The following is a 21,598-nucleotide window of genomic DNA, read 5'->3' as shown; positions in this document are numbered from 1 at the left end:
AACCTGGGTGACAGAACAAGACTCTGTCTCAAGAAAAATTAAAATTAAAAATTAAGAAGAAAAAAACCAGCACTTTGGGAGGCCGAGGCGGGCGGATCATGAGGTCAGGAGATCGAGACCACAGTGAAACCCCGTCTCTACTAAAAATACAAAAAATTAGCCGGGTGTGGTGGCGGGCGCCTGTAGTCCCAGCTACTCGGGAGGCTGAGGCAGGAGAATGGCGTGAACCTGGGAGACGGAGGTTGCAGTGAGCCAAGATCAAGCCACTATACTCCAGCCTGGGCGACAGAACTAGACTCCGTCTCAAAAAAAAAAAAAAAAAAAAGAAGAAGACAAAAAAAAAAAGCTTGGCGTTTGAAGGTGCAGACCCTAGGGGGATAGTTTACCAATTTCTTTGAGATCAACAGATAAGCTATAGTTCTTAACACAGTGCTTAGCACATACAATAAATGCTCAGTGGCTGGGCACGGTGGCTCACGCCTATAATCCTAGCACTTTGGGAGGCCGAGGCAGGTGGATCACGAGGTCAAGAGATTGAGACCATCCTGGCTAACAGGGTGAAACCCCATCTCTACTAAATACAAAAAATCAGCCAGGCGTGGTGGTGGGCACCTGTAGTCCCCACTACTCGGGAGGCTGAGGCAGGAGAATGTCGTGAACCCGGGAGGCGGAGCTTGCAGTGAGCTGAGATCACACCACTGCACTCCAGCCTGGGCTACAAAGTGAGACTCCGACTCAAAAAACAAAAACAAACAAAAAAATCACTCAGTATGGAATAATTTGTTGAATATACAGATGCAACACTCATCACTTTCTGTGAATGACAAAGGTGTATGGTTATGAGAACCTAGTTTACAGCTTTGCTAACTTGAATGTGTATATGAATTAACTGGGGATCTTGTTAAACTACAGGTTCTAACAGAGTGGGTCTGGGATGGGGCCTGAGAGTCTGATTCCCTGACATGTTCCAAGGTGATGCCAGTGCTGCTCTGGGGATACTATGAGTTACAAGAACCTAATTGTATTTATCTCAATTAAAAATAGATGCATTGAGGCCGGGCGTGGTGGCTCGTGCCTGTAATCCCAGCACTTTGGGAGGCCGAGGCAGGTGGATCACTTGAGGTCAGGAGTTCAAGACCAGCCTGGCCAACATGGTGAAACCCCCATCTCTACTAAAAATAAAAAAATTAGCCAGGCATAATGGCAGGTGCCTATAATCCCAGCTACTTGGGAGGCTGAGGCAGGAGAATCACTTGAACCCAGGAGGCAGAGGATGCAGTAAGCCAAGATAATGCCATTGCACTCCAGCCTGGGTGACAGAGCAAGACTCCATCTCAAAAAAAAAAAAAAAAAAAAAAAAAAAATAGGTGCAGTAATTACCCAAAAGTGGAAATCCAACTTGAGGAATGCCATGGTAATTAAATTGTGTTACGGAAAAATATTACAAAATGGGAAAATAGTTCTAATGCTGTACCTTAAGTTTTTAGTTTTTAGGTAAATCTACCCAATATATATGAGTATAATCATACCGTATATCATAACTAAAGACCATTTTGCAAAGACTGTTAACTATTTGGGATGGCAAAGCCAGCAACTTTATAGCTAGGTTCATATTAAGTTGTAATTACAGTGTTTTGGAGACAAGCCAGAACATTAAAATTGATTTTAAAATAAGGATAGTTATGTGCAGAGGCATAACATGAGAAACGGTACCAATTTCGGGTGAAGACTGAGAAATTTTCAAATATTTTTTCTTCTCTCATCATGCTTGATCTGTTTCTCTGCACATGTCATTAACTGGGCAATATAAAGTTGATTGCTTTCCAATAGAAAGTCTAAGAGGGCCGGGCACAGTGGCTCACGCCTGTAATCCCAGCACTTTGGGAGGCCAAGGCAGGCAGACCACCTGAGGTCAGGAGTTCGAGACCAGCCTGGCCAACATGGTGAAACCCTGTCTCTACTTTAAAAAACCCAAAAATTAGCCGAGTATGATGGCAGGAACCTGTAATCCCAGCTACTCAAGAGACTGAGGCAGAAGACTCGCTTGAACTCGGGAGTAGGAGGTTTCAGTGAGCCGAGATCGCACCATTGTACTCCAGTCTGAGGGACAAGAGCGAGACTTTGTCTAAAAAGAAGAAGAAGAAGAAGAAGAAGAAGGAGAAGAAGAAGGAGAAGGGGAAGGGGAAGGGGAAGGGGAAGGGGAAGGGGAAGGGGAAGGGGAAGGGGAAGGGGAGGAAGAGGAAGAAGAGGAAGAAGAGGAAGAAGAGGAAGAAGAGGAGGAAGAGGAGGAAGAGGAAGAGGAGGAAGAAGAGGAAGAAGAGGAGGAAGAAGAGGAGGAAGAAGAGGAGGAAGAGGAAGAGGAAGAGGAAGAGGAAGAAGAAGAAAGAAGAAGAAAGAAGAAGAAGGAGAAGGAGAAGGAGAAGGAGAAGGAGAAGGAGAAGGAGAAGGAGAAGGAGAAGGAGAAGGAGAAGGAGAAGGAGAAGGAGAAGAAGAAGAAGAAGAAGAAGAAGAAGAAGAAGAAGAAGAAGAAGAAGAAGAAGAAGAAGAAGAAGAAGAAGAAGAAGAAGAAGAAGAAAGTCTAAGAGAAAAAACCCACTGGAAAATTGCAAATGGAATCCTGTTATAACATGCCGGAATGAGATTTAAAACTTGGCCTTTGAACAACAGAAATCTTGGCACTGCAGCCAGTAAAAATTCCTAAAGCAACTTCTACCTCTTTAATTCTCAAATAATTCCACTCACCTCTCACCCTGCAACTAATGTCTTTTTCTTTAGAATCTATCATTTTTAGGAACAGTGTTTTGGAATGACATTCATCTAGGTACATTGCAACAAAAAATTAAATTTGAGGTTATGTTTTTTATTTGTTGCTGGACTTTTTTTCTTGCTCCAGTGGATTTTCATCAGTGTTAGTGACCACTTTTAGAAATGCCAATTAAAATTTTAAGCCATGAAAATGGTGGGAATTTGAGAGGATTTACTTTTTGCACCTCTTTATGGCATGTGGTTCCCTGTCTTATGTTTGCTTATTTTTACTAATTGATTGATTGATTGATTTTGAGACAAGGACTTGCTTGTTGCCCAGGCTGGAGTGCAGTGGCGTAATCTCAGGTCACTGCAACCTCCACCTCCTGGGCTCAAGTGATTCTCCCACCAGTGCACCCCACCACACTCAGCTAATTTTTTTTTTAAGTTTTTTTTTTTTTTTTTTGGTGGAGATGAGGCTCACTATATTGCCCAGGCTGGTCTCAGACTCCCAGGCTCAAGCCATCCTTGCACCTCAGCCTCCCTACATGCTGGGATCACAGATATGAGCCACTGTGCCCGGCTGTCCTGTTTTATTTTTAGTTTTCAAAACAAATTAGATTTTTAAAATGTTTAAAGGACTTTTGTTTATTGGAGAATCACAAAGTTTAGATAGGTACATGAGGGTTCAGTCTACAAAATGCCAAAGCAATTATTCAACTCAGCATACCAGTCAAACTGTCTAACATTGTATAGACTCAAAACATATTGCCTAAATTTTTATCTGTCAGTCAGTGGGATTGTGTTTAACTCCATTTGGACTGAAATGGAAGTTTTTCACTTTTTGTTTTGTCCTGCTAACTAGATTTTAAATTTCCTATTTTAAAAAATTTCCTTAATTACTTTCACAATATTTTATTTATTTTTTTAGAGACAGGGTTTTGCTCTGTCGCCCTGCCTGGAGTGCAGTGGTGTGATCACGGCTCAATGCAGCCTTGACCTCCTGGGCTCAAGTAGTCCTCCTGCCTCAGTGTCCAAAGTAGCTGGGACTACAGGCATGTGCCCCCATGCCCGGCTGAAACTAATTTTTTTATTCTTTGTAGAGACAGGGTCTCACAGTATTGTCCAGTCTGGTCTTGAACTCCTGGGCTCAAGTGATCCTCCCACCTCCGCCTCCCAAAGTGCTGGGATTGCAGGTGGGAGCCACTGTGCCCGGCTAAAATTATGCTGTTTTAAACAGAGTATTGAAGCTTGCAAATCAAGAAAAATGAAAAAGCTGAACACTTCCCTATTTTCCACTCCCCATTATAGATATAAGGTATAGTTGTATGGTTGAACACTTCATATAAGTTAACCTCACTTAGCCATGGCTTTGATTCTCAAAGAGATTCCATTATCTTCGTTCAGTTCTCATGGCCAAGGCCTCCCTGCCAGCCAAGTAGCCTACAAATGCCTGCATTTCATCACAATAGGCACCGAGTGTGTACAGAGCTATAAATGCTACTTGAAGAAACCCACTAAACTCACCAATAAGGATCTGTTCATTGTTTTTGAAGTAAACTAGAGGGCTTTCGTAAAATACTCTGGTCTCAAGAAAAGTAAGGATATTTCCTTCTACACAAATACTAATACTTGAAATAATTGAAAGGAAATAGATTGAAATTAAATTTAGAATATGGAATTGAAAACACATCCACTTATTTTAAGAGTTGTGATAATACTGAAGTGAGCTAAATGGTTTTACTTTTAACATTGTTGACGTGTGCATTGGAGAATGTACTTTCTTATTACTGCAGGTACTGAAATTTCCCATACATAGCAAGCCCTGAAATTCAGTTGTAGCAATTTTCTTGATAACGTCAAAATGAAATTGTTCTTTCTCTACATGGATTATTGTGATTGTTATTTTAGCCACACACGGTACTGGGCTCCATGGTTCTGAAGGAGGAGATGCAGGCACAGGACTGGGTTATGTCAGGGACTCTCCATGTTCAAAAAACTCATCATACAAATAGCTGATGGACTGACATTTTAAAAAATAAAACAAGCTGAACCTTCACCACAGATAGTTTGAGAAGCTCTGGTCTAAAATGTTTCCTACAATGTAATAGGTGCTCTGTATTACTTGACGAATATATGAATAAATGAATGAATGAATTAAAATATACCAATGATTAGTTAAAATATTTCCTTATAGCAATGTTTATGTATTGTGTATGACAGTTTGGTTGTCCAGTATTTATTATCTGTAATAAGGTGAATGAACATTGAGTCAAGAGTCTTTCACTTAAGGCTGGGCACGATGACTCACGCCTGTGATCCCAGCACTTTGGGAGGCTGAGGCGGGCATATCACGTGAGGTCAGGAGTTCGAGACCAGTGTGGCCAACATGATGAAACCCCATGTCTACTAAAAATACAAAAAAAAAAAAAAATTAGCCAAGCATGGTGGCAGGCGCCTATAATCGCAGCTACTCGGGAGGCTGAGGCAGGAGAATCGCTTGAACCTGGGAGGCAGAGGTTGCAGTGAGCTGAGATTGCACCACTGCACTCCAGCCTGGGTGACAGAGCAACACTCTGTCTCAAAAAAAAAAAGTGTCTTTCACTTATTAACCATGTTATCTGCATGTTGTTCCATCAGCCTCTATTGGCTTTTAGAATTTCCTCATTCAGGTTCAAATGAAACAGAATGTGGAAGTATTTTTTGTAAAACTGGATTTACAAATGTGAGGTTTCATTGTCACTAAAATATAAGCCATTTTTTATTCTAAGATCTAGCATCACCACCCTTCCCTATAAAGTATGAATTATGAAGGCAACTAGAGAAGAGTGAAACTCCAGTTCTCTACTGCCTAACCCCTCTGCACATCTGGATGATGCCCACACTGCATCACAGCGATAAAAATCCTTCAGAATCCTACAGTGCCTTCTGAATACCAGGCAGAGAATACATTAGGTTTGATATGGTTTTAGTCAAATATATTTTAACTCTTCAAAAATTAATTATTCAAGCCAGGCACAGTGGCTCATGCCTGTAATTCCAGCACTTTGGGAGGCCGAGGCAGAGAAAGATTGCTTGAGGTCAGGAATTTTACTTGAGACCAGACTGGGCAATATAGTGAGATTTTGTCTCTTCAAAAAATTTTAAAAATTAAAAAAATATATTCAGTATGGCCACATGGTATCTGCCCATTAACCAGACAATATTATTAACCAAATCTTCCTATTCATGCCAGTAAAATGTATTAAGTACTATAGATGCTCAGATATATTATATGGTTTTCTCCAAACTTATCCTTCAAAAAAGAGGGAGTTGCTTTATATTTGGGTCCTTACTAAGTCATACTACAGAGCTCTCTGTCAATTACATAACTTTGACAGAAAAAGTAATGCCTTAAAAAAACACATTAGCATGGAAATTATTAAATTAATGCTAGTTTTAGATACTCAAAGTGGTCACCGGGAATTGCCAGAAAAGATAGCAAAGACATTTAACATGAATTTAATCACTGATTCCTCACAATCACTGGTGTGACTATCAATGTAAATAAGTCTTTTAAATCTCACTTTAAAAAACAATGCTGCATGTGATTATGTCGTAAAAATCATCAAGAATAAACATCTAAAAGACGCATTATACTATTAAGCAAATTGACAGTTTCCACTGGCATCTGTTATTGAATGAACTGGGTCTCCCTGTGGCCCCCAAATTCATATATTGAAGCCCTAACTCCCAACATAGCTGTATTTGAAGATAGGCCTTTACAAAGGTTTAATTACAAAGGTTTAACCTTTACAAAGGTTAAATCAGGTCATTAGCATGGGCTCTATTCCAATATGACCACTGTCTTTATAAGAAGAAGAAATTAGGACACACACATATACAGAGGAAAGACCATGTGAAGACACAGTGAGAGAACAGTCATCTACAAGCCAGGGAGAGAGGCTTCCAGGGAAACCAAGCCTGCCAACACCTTGGTCTTGGACTTCAGCCTCCAAAACTACGAGAAAATAAATTTCTGTTGTTTAAGCCACCCAGTCTGTGGTACTTCGCTATGGCAACTTTAGCACACTGATAGAGTATCCCATAGGCTGCTTCAAATGGTGGAGTATCCCGTACAAACAGACGGAAGTTCAGATGGTGTGCCCTCGATACATTCCAGCTGACTCACAGTGGCCCTAGTGATCATGAGGAAGAAGACAGCAGCAAAGATGTCTGTAAAGAGTTTGATTGCAATTGTTCTATAAAATAATCATGGGAAAAAGCAGTGTTTTTAAAATAATATTTTTAAATATCAAAAGTTAACATTTAGGGGTAGGTGCGATGGCTCACGCCTATAATCCCAGCACTTTGGGAAGCTGAGGTGGGAGGACTGATTGAGCTCAGGAGTTTGAGACCAGCCTGAGCGATATAATGAGACCTTGTCTCTACAAAAACTTTAAAAAATTAGCTGAGTGTGGTGGAACACGCCTGTAGCCCAGCTATGCAGGAGGCTGAGGTGGGAGAACCACTTGAGCCTGGGAGGTAGAGGTTGCAGTGAGCTGAGATGGCACCACTGCACTCCAGCCTGGGTGACAGAGTGAGACCCTGTCTCAAAAAAGTAAAATGAGAATACAATATTTAAACAGTTAAAATTTAACTATTTCATCTAAATCCCTTTAAGTTTATTCAAGTTTGCCAAAAAACTTTCTTTTGGCGAGTTTTCATTGGAGATAATGGGAGATTACATTATAATTAGGGTTTAGGCAAATAGGCTTTTTCAAATTAGTATACAGTCCTACATATGTAGAAATATAATATTTAGTACTGGTGATGAGTCAAATTAACTTTGAAATGAAAATGACATTATTGTGTATATAATTCACTTTATTAAAGTGAGTTTCAAATAAAACAAATGCTGTTTGGGTAAGTTTGGTGGGGGTTGATCTATATAGTAGATATATAATATAAATAACTGTTTTTCAATGATACATCAAATTAGAACCCTCTCCTTTACCCCATGCCCTAACATCAGTTGCCATTGGGCCATCCTTTTGCCTGGTATCTGGGCTGTGTGGTCTAGGTGATGGCAGTTTTCTGGTTCATAGAAAATGCTGGCATTTCGAGTATAAATGCAGATGTCCAGTGACGTCTTCCCATTTATTTTGCTTTCTGATTTTCTTTTTCTCTTAAGAAACCGGGTGAGTATTTCTCATTCTAATGAGTTACAAGTAGTCCCAAATAATGTATTTCCTTGAAATGTTTATGCAGAAGAAATCATTCTCTACCCAAGTTCCTCAGTGAAGACATCATATCACTGAGAAAGGACTTCTCTTTGAACAAGGACATGCTCCAAGAAGAAGATACACGAAGTGGTGATTATATAAAAAGGGACCATTTAAACACAAATTTTCTAGCCTAGTTACCTCTATGACACAACAGACAAAATGCATGTGTGTACTCTTATCTTCAAAGTTTCCCTACCAGGGAAACTTTTACCAAAATCAGAAGCAATTGCACCAATCTAAAGAGTTTTTCTTGTGAAGGAGTAAAACTTGTGAACCACAGCATATAAAGAAAAATAATGTGAATATTATCATTGCCTTTTATTAAAATAAACATGCAGAGGCAGAGTCGCATACAAAATAGGTAATAGGTTATAAACTGAAGCATGAGTTTCTGTCAAAGTGAGGATTTAGGTGCATGTGAATTTCATGCAAATGGCCTTTAGGTGCTTCCAAGTCCACCTAGCCTGAAGAATGTAATGACACTCGAGGAAAATAAATTATTCATGTGAATAGCATCAAGGGTCTAATGGGTGGAACTAAATGTGCCCACAACACTGGTAGTGTGCTTTTCCAGGGGATCTGGGTGACAACTAACATCAATCGCTACAGAGTCATAATCCTGCAGCACCTAATATAATGCTGTATATTCAATAGATGGTTAATAAGTACAAATTAAACCAGTAAGTGTCTTGTCAATGTAGCTTTGCAAAACTGCAGAAGGGATAGTGAAAACATGGGTGGGTCCTGGGACTTTTTTTTAACCATACCCTTAAATTCTTTTTCATTATACAGTTATTTCTGTAGTGCATGCCATGGAAATGTGAAATTTATAGAATTACAAACATCTAGGAGAAAATAGACCAGTATATTAAATTGAATAAAATGTATGCCGCTGGAAAGATGATCCTGGAGTATTTATCAATGGCGTGGGTGTCGATTCTCATGCTCACGTAGCTACTTCTCTGACTTTTCCTCTGTGGGGAGCTCCTCTCTGAGGCCAGGGTCAGCTGCACCATCATCCTGTCAGGCTTCTCTCCATTCTCTGGCATGTAGTTGTCCAGGTCGTTCACCTCCCCGTCACTGTAGTTGCCATCCAGCATCACAGTGCGGGGCGGAGGTAATCCACTGGTGCAGGGAAGCTGCAAACACAGCAAACACACTGGGGTGTGAGCTCAGCATCACCTCTCAGAAGCCCTTCAAAAGGAACTGCATAGTGGAGGGTGTTACCTTTTTCTGGTTTCTGGTATTCCCAGTTTGGGAAGAGGGTAAGTATCTTTTTTTTTTTTTTTTTTTTTTGAGACTTGAGTTTCGCTCTCATTGCCCAGGCTGGAGTGCAATGGCACAATCAGTCTCAGCTCACTGCAACCTCTGCCTCCGGGGTTCAAGCGATTCTCCTGCCTCCGCCTCCCAAGTAGCTAGGATTACAGACACACACCACCACGCCAGGCGGATTTTTTGTACTTTTAGTAGAGACGGGGTTTCATCATGTTGGCCAGGCTGGTCTCAAACTCCTGCTCTCAGGTGATCCACCCACCTCAGCCTCCCAAAGTGCTGGGATTACAGGCGTGAGTCACTGAGCCCAGCCTGGTATCCATTTTTGCTGATCTAAAATCTGCATACTGACTCTTAGGAAATATCACAATGCCATACCAAAGACCAAGAAGAATGCTCATGATTCATAGATCACCCTGTTCTCCATGAGATCATAAGCTGTTATGAGCCCTTGATGAAAATGTTTACAGATCACATTATTACAAGTGTGTGCATGAACATGTGCATTTGCCATGGGGATGGGGATTGGCATTGTGGGGATAGATTACTGCAATATGGTTAGAGTTTGCTGGGGGAGATAACCCCTGAGCTGCACACTGCAGGAGGAAAGGAGAGTCAGGTGGGAGGGAAGATAACCTGGGGAAAGGTGGAGGATGCATGAGGTTACATATGAAAAAAGATTTCCTAGAATGAGAAAGTTCTTCCCTGGACAATTCTTTTATTACACCTTTATGTTCATAAATAATTTGTTCCACCATGTTAAATTGTCATTTATTTTTCTCCTGGGATTCCCTCACTAAACTATGAACAACACCAAGAAGTTCCCTAACACTTAACTAAGACGTGGTCCAAGTATGTGGTAAGTGGAAAATAAATGTTTCAATGAATGAAAGATGTCACCCAAAGTAAATTTCACAATGACTTGAAATACACCAATTTGTTTGCTCTTCACAACAACCCTGTGAAGTAGGCACAGGAGAGGGTTTCATGACCCTGCTTTACAGGGGAGGTCTGCCCTGCCTGAGGTTCCAGAACTAGATCAGGCTCCATCCTGACCAGACACTATAAGCGCATGGCAAAGTCACCTTCTCCCGCAGCTTCTGTTCCTTCCTCTCCTGCACGGTGGTCAGGTAGTTGACGGCCGCGTACTCCAGCACCGAGAGGAACACGAACACAAAGCTGACCCAGAGGTAGATGTCCACGGCCTTGATGTAGGAGACACGTGGCATGGAGGCGTTCACGCCCGTGATGATGGTGGACATTGTCAGCACCGTCGTGATACCTGCAAGCACAAGAATGAGAAACAAATGTTTGCTTGCCTTTCAACAAACACGGGATGGTTTCATGCCTCTGCTCATTTGTCCCTGCTGCTCCCTCAACCTAGAATGTCGCCATCCCTGCTCCACTGTCTAGCAAACACCTACACATCTTTCAAGATTTAGCTTTTCATGAAGCTTTTCCTGTTCCTCTCCCCCTGCATCCCTACCCCACCCCTCTGCATACCCTGTGTATTCATCATAGCATCTGTGTCACTATTCTTCTGCAAAGAACCCTAGACATTTTGACATTAAAACATTTGTTTCAATTCAAGTTTTACAAAATAAGAGGTTGCATGTATGAACAGGTATATATGTTTCTTATAACTACTGCTCCATCAAGGGGAAAAAGCCCATAAGGTTTATTTTAATATCATGTCCTGGCTCTTGGTGTGCAGTCCTGTTGTCCCGGGCCTGTGTTGACAGCTGCCAGGGCACCCCCAGCAGCCACCACCATGCTGGCCCTAGCTGCCCATTCAGCATTGTTCACTTGAGGATTCATGGGTCAATTTCACTAAGGATGACAACATTAACTTCATTTATAGGAAACAGATTTTAAAACTAGAGTGTTTATCTATTTAGCACAGTAACTGTTCAAGCTATGGAACAACTGTTAGAGGACAAGGCATCTGTCCATGGAAATTTGCCCAGGATTTCAAATTAAGCTCAGAACATTTGTTTGGCAAACATCAAATCACAGGGGATTGGGGTCATCTGAAGGGCCAGCTCCAATCCAGTTTCACTAAAACCTGGTGGGTCGCATTCTCCCCTGCAGCCCCTGAACTGTCTGAGCAATGGTGGTGTGTATAAATGGGTACAATACTTAAGGTGAGAAAAAGAGCTGATGGCAAATAGCCATAAGTGGAATGCTTATAGAGAAGGGATTCTCAGACTTGAGTGCATAGAATAATTACTGGGAGAGCCTGTAAAAAATGCAGGTTCCTGATCCTCCCTCAGAGATTCTCATTCTATAGATGCAGATGAGACCCAGGACCCTTCGTTTTTAACAATTTCCCACAAAGATTCTATCACAAAGAGCCCTTGAGCTACCATTTGAGAAACACTGTTGTAGGACATGATTCATTTTGCAGGTGAGCAAAGAAGGCACCTAAAGACCAGGCTCACCCACCCTGGAACATGGCTTTGACAAGACTAAAGGGGGTCTGTTTGGATGGGCACCTGCAGAGTCCTGGAAAGCATTTTGCTACATAGATTCCTAATTATGGGATTTTACCTATAAATAAATAACTCTTGAGTTTTTCCAAGTCATAACGCCAAAAGGGGTACAGAATCAATTTGAAAAGAATGGTTTTATCTGGAAGGAATTGTTAATACCTATATTTGCATATGCTTGGAATATGCACTTGAGATATTCCTTACCTAAGGGGACTCTGGCAGGCACAGCTCTGCGGTCGATCCAGAAGGACACCCAGGACAGCATGACCATTAGGGTGGCGGGGAAATAAGTTTGGAGCAAGAAGAAGAAGATGTGGCGACGCAACGTGAAGTTAATGTACAGACGGTTGTACCAGCCTGGGGGACACAGGAATAAAAGACAGTACACATCATGGCTCCTTCATAAAACACATTTTATTCAGGAAATCGTAAGTGCCTTAGACACTCCAATGGACTCTTGGACCATGTCTTTATAAGGTGAAAGTGAGAGAAATCATGGAACAAAGTGATTATACAGCAACACATACCACCTAGGTGCATCTGTTTCGAGAAACCTTTGGCCCTTGTCCTATTTACAAAGGGAACCCCTTGAAAAGATCATTTAAATTTTTTTCTTTTTTTAAGACAGGGTCTTGCTCTGTCACCAGGCTGGAGTGCAGTGGTGCAATCTTGGCTCACAGCAGCCTCGAACTCCTGGGTGCAAGCAATCCTCCCACCTCAGCCTCCCAAGTAGCTGGTACCACTACACCGAATGAATTTTTAAATTTTTTTGGTAGAGACTGGGTCTTGCTATGTTCACCAGGCTGGTCTCGAACTCCTGGCTTCAAGTGATCCACCCACTTCAGCCTCCCAAAATGCTGACATTACAGGTATGAACCACCATCATGCCTGGGTCATTTAAACTCCTGTTACTCCCATTACCTGGTCTAGGGTTCAGCAACCTCACTATCACCTGGGAGCTTGTTATAAATGCAGATACCTGGGCCCCAACCCAAACCTACTTAATTGGACGTCCATTGAACAGTATTCTCGGCTAGGCGCGGTGGCTCATGCCTGTAATCCCAGCACTTTGGGAGGCCGAGGTGGGAGGATCACTTGAGCTCAGGAGTTTGAGTTTACAGTGAGCTATGATCGCCCCACTGCACTCCAGCTTGAGCCACAGAGTGAGACCCTGTCTCTATTAGGAAAAAAACAAATATGTATATGTGTGTATATATATATGTATATATATGTATATGTATATTTATTATTTGTTCATAATTCATATGCACGTCAAAGTTTGAGAAGCACTGATTTAAACAATCTCTTTAGATTCCTTAAGGGGAGAAATGTGCTTTAAGTTAAAAAAGAAAGTTACATACAACATTGTATTTAGGAACACAGTGAACAATCACAGGTCCAGCTACATTTTAGCTCTTCTTTTGTATCCTTAACAAGGAAAACATATGCATGGAGGAGTTGAAGACAAAGGGAGGATGATGGAAAAAAAAAGGAAAAGGCCTTATATGAGTGAGATGCCTAGGACTGAAAATAAAATGGATGCGGACTTGGTAATATGAACTTGGAAACTTGGCATCCCGGGTCATTATAATGCATGGGACACGCCTCTGGTTACCAGCAAGCTACTGCAGAGGGATTGTCAGAATGCTGAGGGTCAAAAGAACAGGGTTCCCCCAAGGAACCAATACTTTTGGGGTGATGGATACAGGAGATAGTATGTGCTAGGTTGCAGTGCTATGTTGGTTCTCCCTCTTACAGATTAGAAAGACCATGGAGTATTTAATAAGAATGTGCTTCCCTGTGCAGTCAGTTGCGCAAATTTTAGCCATAGAAACTGCATGAAGATTTGAGCAAAATCATCCTGAAAGGTGACTGGTCAAAAAAGAGGCAAGAAGCACAATTCACAGTTACAAAGATATGGAATCAACCTGAGTGTCCATCAACAGATGAATGGATAAAGAGAATACAGTATATACACACCATGGAATACCACTTTCCCATAAAAAAAAAAGATGAAATAATGTCTTTTGCAGTAACTTGGATGGAACTGGAGGCCATTATTCTAGGTGAAATAACTCAAGAATTGAAAAGCAGATACCATATGTTTTCACTTATAAGTGGGAGCTAAGCTATGGGAACACAAAGGCATACAGAGTGGTATAGTGGACACTGGAGACTCAGAAGCAGGGAGGGTGGGAGGAGAGTGAGGGATGAAAAACTACCTATTGGGTACAATGTACACCACTCAGGTGACAGATGTACTAAAATCCTAGACTTTGGCCGGGCACAGTGGTTCACACCTGTAATCCCAGTACTTTGGGAGGCCGAGGCGGGCGAATCATTTGAGGTCAAAAGTTCGAGACCAGCCTGGCCAACATGGTGAAACCCCATCCCTACTAAAAAATACAAAAATTAGCCAGCCTTGACAGTGGGCGCCTGTAATCCCAGCTACTCGGGAGGCTGAGGCAGGAGAATTGCTTGAATCCGGGAGGCAGAGGTTGCAGTGAGTCCAGACCTGGCCATTGCACTCCAGCCTGGGCAACAGAGTGAGACTCCATCTCAAAACAAAACAAAACAAATCCTAGACTTCACCACTATACAATTCATTGATGTAATCAAAACCCACTAGTATTCCCATTAGTATCCCTAAAACTATTGAAATTTTTTTTTTTTTTTTTAAAGGCAAGAAATGGAGCGAGTTAACCTCAGCTATTTAGTGCAGGCAAACTCCCAGGAGAGAGGTCACAGAGCATGCCCTCAGGCAACAGGAGAGGGTGAGCCTGTCCCGACCCTTGGTTCAAAAAGGAACAACTGGGTCCACAGGGGACTGCACTGAGACTTAGAAGGGAGTCACCAGGAGGGGCAGTGCAAGCAGCATAGCAAGAGCAGACTGGTCAAGAGTGGAGTGACCCCATGGGGCTGGCTGGAGCAGGGAGAACGTAAATTGAAAACAACAGACCTGAATTATACTTTTTCTTGCTGTCAAGGAGGAGGCTCAGATCGGCATATCATGGCTGAGATGCCTACTAAGCTGGCAATGCGATTGTCTCAAATAAACCCGCTCACGCGGCTTATGTTTTCAGTCCTTACTAATTTTTTAGGTTATTACTCTGATGCATTGGTGGTATCAAAAAAATCACTTCCACCCACTGCTTGCTACCCACTAGATTTCACTTAGGATTTCTGTCTTTAGTTTCTTTTCTTTTCTTTTCTTTTTTTTTTTGAGACAGGGTCTCACTCTGTCGCCCAGGCTGGAGTGCAGTGGCGTGATCTCGGCTCACTGTAACGTCGAACTCCAGGGCTCAAGGGATCTCCCACCTTAGTCTTCCGGGTAGCTGGGACTACAGGTATGTGCCACCATGCTTGGCTAATTTTTGTATTTTTAGTAGAGACTGAGTTTCGCCATGTTGGCCAGGCTGGTCTTGAACTCCTAAGCTCAAGAGATGCATCCACCTTGGCCTCCCAAAGTGCTGGGACATGAGCCACTGCACCCTGCCTCTGTCTTTAGTTTCAAATATAAGTGACACTGCTCAATTGATGACCAATTCAAACCTTTCCTGTAATAGAGGGCGAACCTCTGAGACCAAGCTGAAGCCGCCCTGACTCTCAGCCCTCACCCCACACTTACCTGTGCTGCTGTAGAAAGCCAGTTTGGTGGTAGTGTGGAATTCTTGAATGAGGAACTGGGAGAGTGAGATCCGTTCATCTGTCTTTAAGGAGTCGTTGCCTTTTTTCCAGTACAGCATGAGGTCATCTTCTGTATAGGCATCTGAAAAGACAGGGGCCAGCGTCAGACACAAGGTGGTGGCAAGACAGGATGGTCTGTGGGGCTACGTGGAAGCTGTGCCCTGACCTCCCACACTGATACTGGGATTGTGATATGATAGTTTGAAAAACAAACCACAGTCTAAATAAAGCAAAACAATATCCAAAAAGACAAATTTAATTATCTCCACTCTTTCAAAAGTCATCAGAGCAAAGTTCTCAAGCCCAAATGCTCATACTTCTGCAAAAGTTTCACCCTAAAATTCTGCCATTTATTAGGTTCAATCAAGTGAAATTGCTATTTTTGTAAGTTAGAAATGGTTAAATATTGGCAAAATTTCACATGGCTCAGCCTTACAAACAGGGAGTAATTTAGCCTTTTCCTTTCTTCTTTCAAAGTGTGGTGACTCATCAATTGATGGCAAGTATCTGTAAACACTATCAGGTAATAAAGGCTGCATTTTAGCAAGAAAAGACCCACAAAGAGATGGGAGTGGAACAAGTCCCTCCTCTGTAGGACTCCAGTTACTCCTACTCACGGTAAAGTCGAAGTGTCTCCATGATCATCACCCTTTCTGGTGCTACCATTTCCCCTTCCCTCACCTGCTCCCGGTGAACTCCGAGTGAACAAACCTACCTCCAGCCTGAGCATAACTGAGGAAAAGCCGCATGGCACTGCCAGTCCAGTCTGCTCATGTGTAAACAATTCCTTCCAGGACTCCCTGGCACTATTTTATTCCTGTTTTCTAACACTTGACCTGTGTGATGGTCAGTTTCATGAGTCAACTCGGCTTGGCTATGGTACCCAATTATGCAATCAAACAGTAATCTGTAACAGTGTTTTGCAGGTGTGACTAACATCTACAACCAGTGGACTTTAAAGGGGATTTTCCTGGATAATCTGGGTGGGCCTGATTCCATCAGGTGAAAGGCCTTAGGGGCAGAGCTGAGGCTTCCTGGAAGAAGAAATCCCACCTGTGGACTGTGGCATCCGCTCCTGCCCCAGAGCGCCCCTCCTGCACTCCCGATGGCCTGCCCCGCAGATGTGGGACTCTTAGCCAGCCCCCACAATCCTGCTAGCCACTTCCGTGCAATAAATCTCTACTCTGTATATCCTACTGGTTCTGTTTATTTGGTGGAGCCATGACCGATACAACCTGAAAAAAGGCTACATTCCAGATGGAGGCAGAAGCTGCCCAGGCATAGTAGGGAAAACTAAGTTCTGGAGACAATGAACTCAGTATTTCAGTCTGGCTCTGCCACCGAGCTCTGTCCCTCCTTTGTAAAATGATGATAACCTGCTCATCAGGCTCTTGTGAGGATTGCATGACAAGGCAGAGGTAAAGCCATTGTGCAATAAGCAGCCGCTCCCTTGGTCCTGGGTTTTATTACACCCTTTCCCCACATCCAATGCCCTAGGCAGCTGTCCCTTTGGCCCCAGTGGTGTGTGATGTCAACATCCCTGCACTCCTTGGTCCCAGGTGATTGGAGCCAGGGGACAAACACCTGATCCACTGCCACAAGCCCAGGCTGGCTTACAAAGTGCCCTGGACCAGTGAGAACCCTCACTCGGGCTTTGACACTGCCAGGGAGTGCCAGCGTTCAGGGGGAGTGTAGGAGTCACAAGGGTGTCCCCTGTGCTGTCAGAGAAAGTGTTTTGGCAGGGAGGAAAAAGGAGCGGACATGTAGAGGGACAGAGATGCATGTGGATGTGGATCATTTTACACAGCTTCAGCCTGGCTCTTTCTGTGGCCTGGTTTCTGGGAGGGGTGTGTGTGTGTGTGTGTGTGTGTGTTGTGTTAAAATACACATAACATAAAATTTACCATCTTAACCATTCTTTAGTGTAACTTCAGTGGTATTGCACTACATTCTTAGTATTGTATTTATGATGCATGATAAATATAATGAAAATTATACTACATGAAAATTACTACATAAATACAACCATTCTTATGGTTGGACATACCATTTGCCAATGTATATTCTCCCATTCGTGGGTTGCATTTACTCTGTTGATAATGTTTTGATGCACAGCATTTTTTTTTTTTTTTTACATTGAATAGCATATTTACTAGATTATTCCAGGCCTTTAAGGAGGATTCAGATGTTTTTTTTTAATTTATTTATTATTATTATACTTTAAGTTGTAGGGTACATGTGCATAATGTGCAGGTTTGTTACATATGTATACTTGTGCCATGCTGGTGTGCTGCACCCATCAACTTGTCATTTACATCAGGTATAACTCCCAATGCAATCCCTCCCCCCTCCCCCCTCCCCATGATAGGCCCCGGTGTGTGATGTTCCCCTTCCTGAGTCCAAGTGATCTCATTGTTCAGTTCCCACCTATGAGTGAGAACATGCGGTGTTGGGTTTTCTGTTCTTGTGATAGTTTGCTAAGAATGATGGTTTCCAGCTGCAGCCATGTCCCTACAAAGGACACAAACTCATCCTTTTTTATGGCTGCATAGTATTCCATGGTGTACATGTGATGCACAGCATTTTTAAATTTTCATGTAGTATTTATGTTGTACTACATTACCACATAAATACAACCATTATGATGGTCATACCACCATCCATCTCCGGAACTCTTTTCATCTTCCCAAACTGAAGCTCCATACCCATTTAACAATAACCCCTCATCCCTGTTTCCCCTCCCCCCAGCCTCTGGCAACCACCATTCTACTTTCTGTCTCTATAATTTTGACTCTGCAAAGTACCTCTTAAAAGTGAAATCATACAGTATTTGTCTTTTGCGATTGGCGGATTTCACTGAGCACACTGCCCTCAAGTTTCATTCGTGCTGTAGCATGTATCGGAAACGCTTGTGTTTTAAGGCTGAACATTCTTCCACTGTATGCGGATACTACATTCTGTGTATCCATTCATCCAGTGATGGACACTTGGGTTGTTTTCATGTTTTAGCAATTGTGAATAAAACTGCTATAAATATGAGTATACAAGTACCTTTTCAAGACCCTGCTTTCAATTATTTTGGTTATATACCCAGAAATGGATTTGTTGGATCATATGTTCTTAATTTTTTTTTTTTTTTTTTTTGAGACAGGGCTCTTGCTTTCTCACCCAGGCTGGAGTGCAGTGGTACAATCATAGCTCACTGCAGGCTCAGGCTCTTGGGCTCCAGTGATTCTCCTGCTTCAGCCTCCCGAGTAGCTGGGACCACAGGTACCAGCCACCATGCCCGGCACATTTTTGTATTTTTTGTAGAGACAGGGTCTTACTATGTTCCCCGGGCTGGTCTTCAACTTCTGGACTCAAGTGATCCTCTAACCCCGGCCACCCACAGTGCTGGGATTACAGGTGTGAGCAACCGTGCCCAGCCATTGTTTTAATTTTTTGAGGAGCTGTTTTCCCCAGTGGCTGCACCATTATACATTACTACCCACAAAGCATAAGGGTTCTAATTTATTCACATCCTCCCCAGCATTGTTTTCTGTTTTGTTGACAGTATTCATCCCAGTAAATGTAACTCATTGTAGTTTTGGTTTGCATTTTCCTAATGATTAGCGATGTTGAACATCTTTTCATGTGCTTCTTGGCCATTCGTGTACCTTCTTTGGAGAAATGTCTATTCAAGTCTTTTGTCCATTTTTTTTAAGCAGATTGTTTTGTTGTTGTTGTTGAGTTTTAGTTGTTCTCTTTATATTCCGGATATCAATCTTAATCAGATAGATGATTTATCAATATATTCTCCCATTTGTGGGTTGTCTTTTTACTCTGTTGATAATGTCGATGCTCAAAATTAACAATTTTCATATAGTCCAATTTGCATATTTTTTCTTTTGTCACCTGCGCCTATGGTGTCACGGGGCCTGGTTTTTAGCTTTTCCAGGATGTCTGTGTGTGTGCAAGCTTCCTGAAGTCGCTTGTTGTGCTTGAGAATCTCATCCACCACACGAACTCGCAGTGGCAGTTCCCTAGGGCAACTGTTGTCAAACTTGTTTTGGCCAGGAAATCCTTTCTTCAGCAGAAATTACATTCAGAAGAGCAATAAAACATATCAAAAATGAGCTCTCTGGATGAACTCATGTGTGTGTGTGTGTGTGTGTGTGTGTGTGTTGGGCAAAGGGCCTGGAAGGAGACCCACATTCGCTTATCCCTCTCCTTCCCCTCCCCAAGCAGTTACCCTGACTCAATAGAACAAAGTTTAAAACCATTGCCACAGGGCATTAAAAAGGCCAGTTATGGCAATGAAGATTTTAGTTTCAAATTTGTTCCTGATATTTAAAATTACCCTAGACCTAGCTTCAATCTAACACATTACGTTAAAAGTATAGTCATGAAGACTGGGCGCGGTGGCTCACGCCTGTAATCCCAGCACTTTGGGAGGCCAAGGCAGGTGGATCACAAGGTCAGCCATTCGAGACCAGCCTGGCCAATATAGTGAAACTCCGTCTCTACCAAAAATACAAAAAATTAGCCAGGTGTGGTGGCAGACACCTGTAATCCCAGCTACTTGGGGGGCTGAGGCAGGAGAATCACTTGAACCTGGGAGGCAGAGGTTGCAGTGAGCAGAGAAACCGCACCACTGCATTCCTGCCCAGGGGACAGTGTGAGACTCAGACTGAAAAAAAAAAAAAAAAAAAAAAAGTCTACTCATGAATAAGGAACACACACTGTTCCTGCAGCTGAGAGTTAGAGGTGTTGAGAATTATCGGGAGCTGTGTGCTGATGCCTGGGCACAAGTCTACTCACAGCTTTCAATTTCAAGAGAGCACGTTTGTGTGTCCAAGGGAAATCGGCTGAAGTCCATGTTGCACATTGCAGTTACTGTAACCCTAGGGCGAAAAAGACAAAATTGATTTATTCAGAGCCTGCAAAAGACAAGTGCAAAATGATAAAACAAACAGAAAAGCCTCTGCTTCCTTCCAATATCATAAATGCCTCTTCTCATACTTCATAAGCAACGTGTCAGGGTTTAGATAAGTAGCTTAAGAGAGATACCCTCCCTGGAGTACTCTTTGGCATTTATGTTTAACCCAAGGGTCAGTGTGAGGCAAATAGAATGTCTCTGCTAACTCTTACCACATTCAAGCATTTTAAAGAAGCAATGGTCTCAATCAATATAATAATGTGAAATAAAAACTTACATGGTGTGGTTTCTTAAAAGAAGCCCTAGGACCATATATTGTCTCCTGTTTCAGATAAATTCCAGTTCTTTTGTTCTTTTATTGATTTTATTGATATTCAATATCGTATACAATACGGTGTACACTTACCCCAGTTGCCAAGCCTGGCACTTTTTCTTCAACAATGTTGATATTTTTATATTGATAATAGTATAGTGGACATATGTGTTGTTAGTGGATAATTCCTTGGAGATCAAAGTAATGGGAAAACACTGAAAGGTCTTATCGTGTTAACAGGCAAGCACTTGCTGACATTGAGTGATTTTATTTCAGAGTTTACACTGGGAAAGAGGCCTCTGCATCAAAAGCCAAACACACACAGATCATTCTTCACAGGTGAAAAGGCTCCTATCCATTGGGAAATTTCGCAGCAGGACACGATTAACTCTTCTTCGCTGGGGCCGAGTGGACTACTTTTCCTTCGACCACGCAATATTTGCTATGTAAAAGTTGTGGAAATTATATGAATAATTTCATGGTCAAAAAGAAAAATCACTTTTAATTTAAATGGAAATTTCAAGGAAAAGAGCATTCTTGAAATGGAATTTTTCAAACATTTGCCTCATTTTTTCCCACTGCTTTGAGGATGTATTCTATCTATGAGGCATTTTTGATTGCCAGCAGCTGGGTGGTCTTATATCTCCTGGAAATCCTGATAAACAGGGAATGTTAGAGTGCAGGGGTCGAGGTGGGGGTCAGGCTGGCAGCTGACTCGGATGTGTAATGGATGGGTTTCCATTTCTGTGGGTACATCATCACATAACGATGCCCAATGGCATCATCAACATGAAATAAGCTAAGAACTAACTTCAGGGACACTTGGAGCTAACTTTAGGGACGTAGAATGCCCAATGAAGGAAATGTTTTGCTACGAACAAGGGGACTGAATACTCCTTCTCTT

At 42.3% G+C, this 21,598-nt stretch overlaps 1 protein-coding gene across 2 annotated transcripts in view; it reads right to left on the bottom strand.

Annotated features, from left to right (window-relative positions):
• Positions 1-7,593: 7,593 nt before the first annotated feature.
• LOC105496386 (gamma-aminobutyric acid type A receptor subunit rho1) overlaps positions 7,594-21,598 on the bottom strand; it is a 39,909-nt gene continuing 25,904 nt past the window's right edge. For both annotated transcript variants that reach the window (XM_011766771.2, XM_011766778.2), the window contains exons 6-10: positions 20,264-20,346; positions 15,405-15,545; positions 11,981-12,133; positions 10,370-10,566; positions 7,594-9,151 (exon numbers count right to left, since the gene is read on the bottom strand). In XM_011766771.2, coding sequence (XP_011765073.1) covers positions 8,858-9,151; positions 10,370-10,566; positions 11,981-12,133; positions 15,405-15,545; positions 20,264-20,346 — 868 coding nt within the window. In that variant the 3' untranslated portion in view covers positions 7,594-8,857. The remainder of the gene's footprint in view (positions 9,152-10,369; positions 10,567-11,980; positions 12,134-15,404; positions 15,546-20,263; positions 20,347-21,598) is intronic.

Source organism: Macaca nemestrina, chromosome 5 (genome assembly GCF_043159975.1).
Source record: "Macaca nemestrina isolate mMacNem1 chromosome 5, mMacNem.hap1, whole genome shotgun sequence".
NCBI lineage: Eukaryota > Metazoa > Chordata > Mammalia > Primates > Cercopithecidae > Macaca > Macaca nemestrina.
This window is presented reverse-complemented; position numbering and strand designations above follow the sequence as displayed.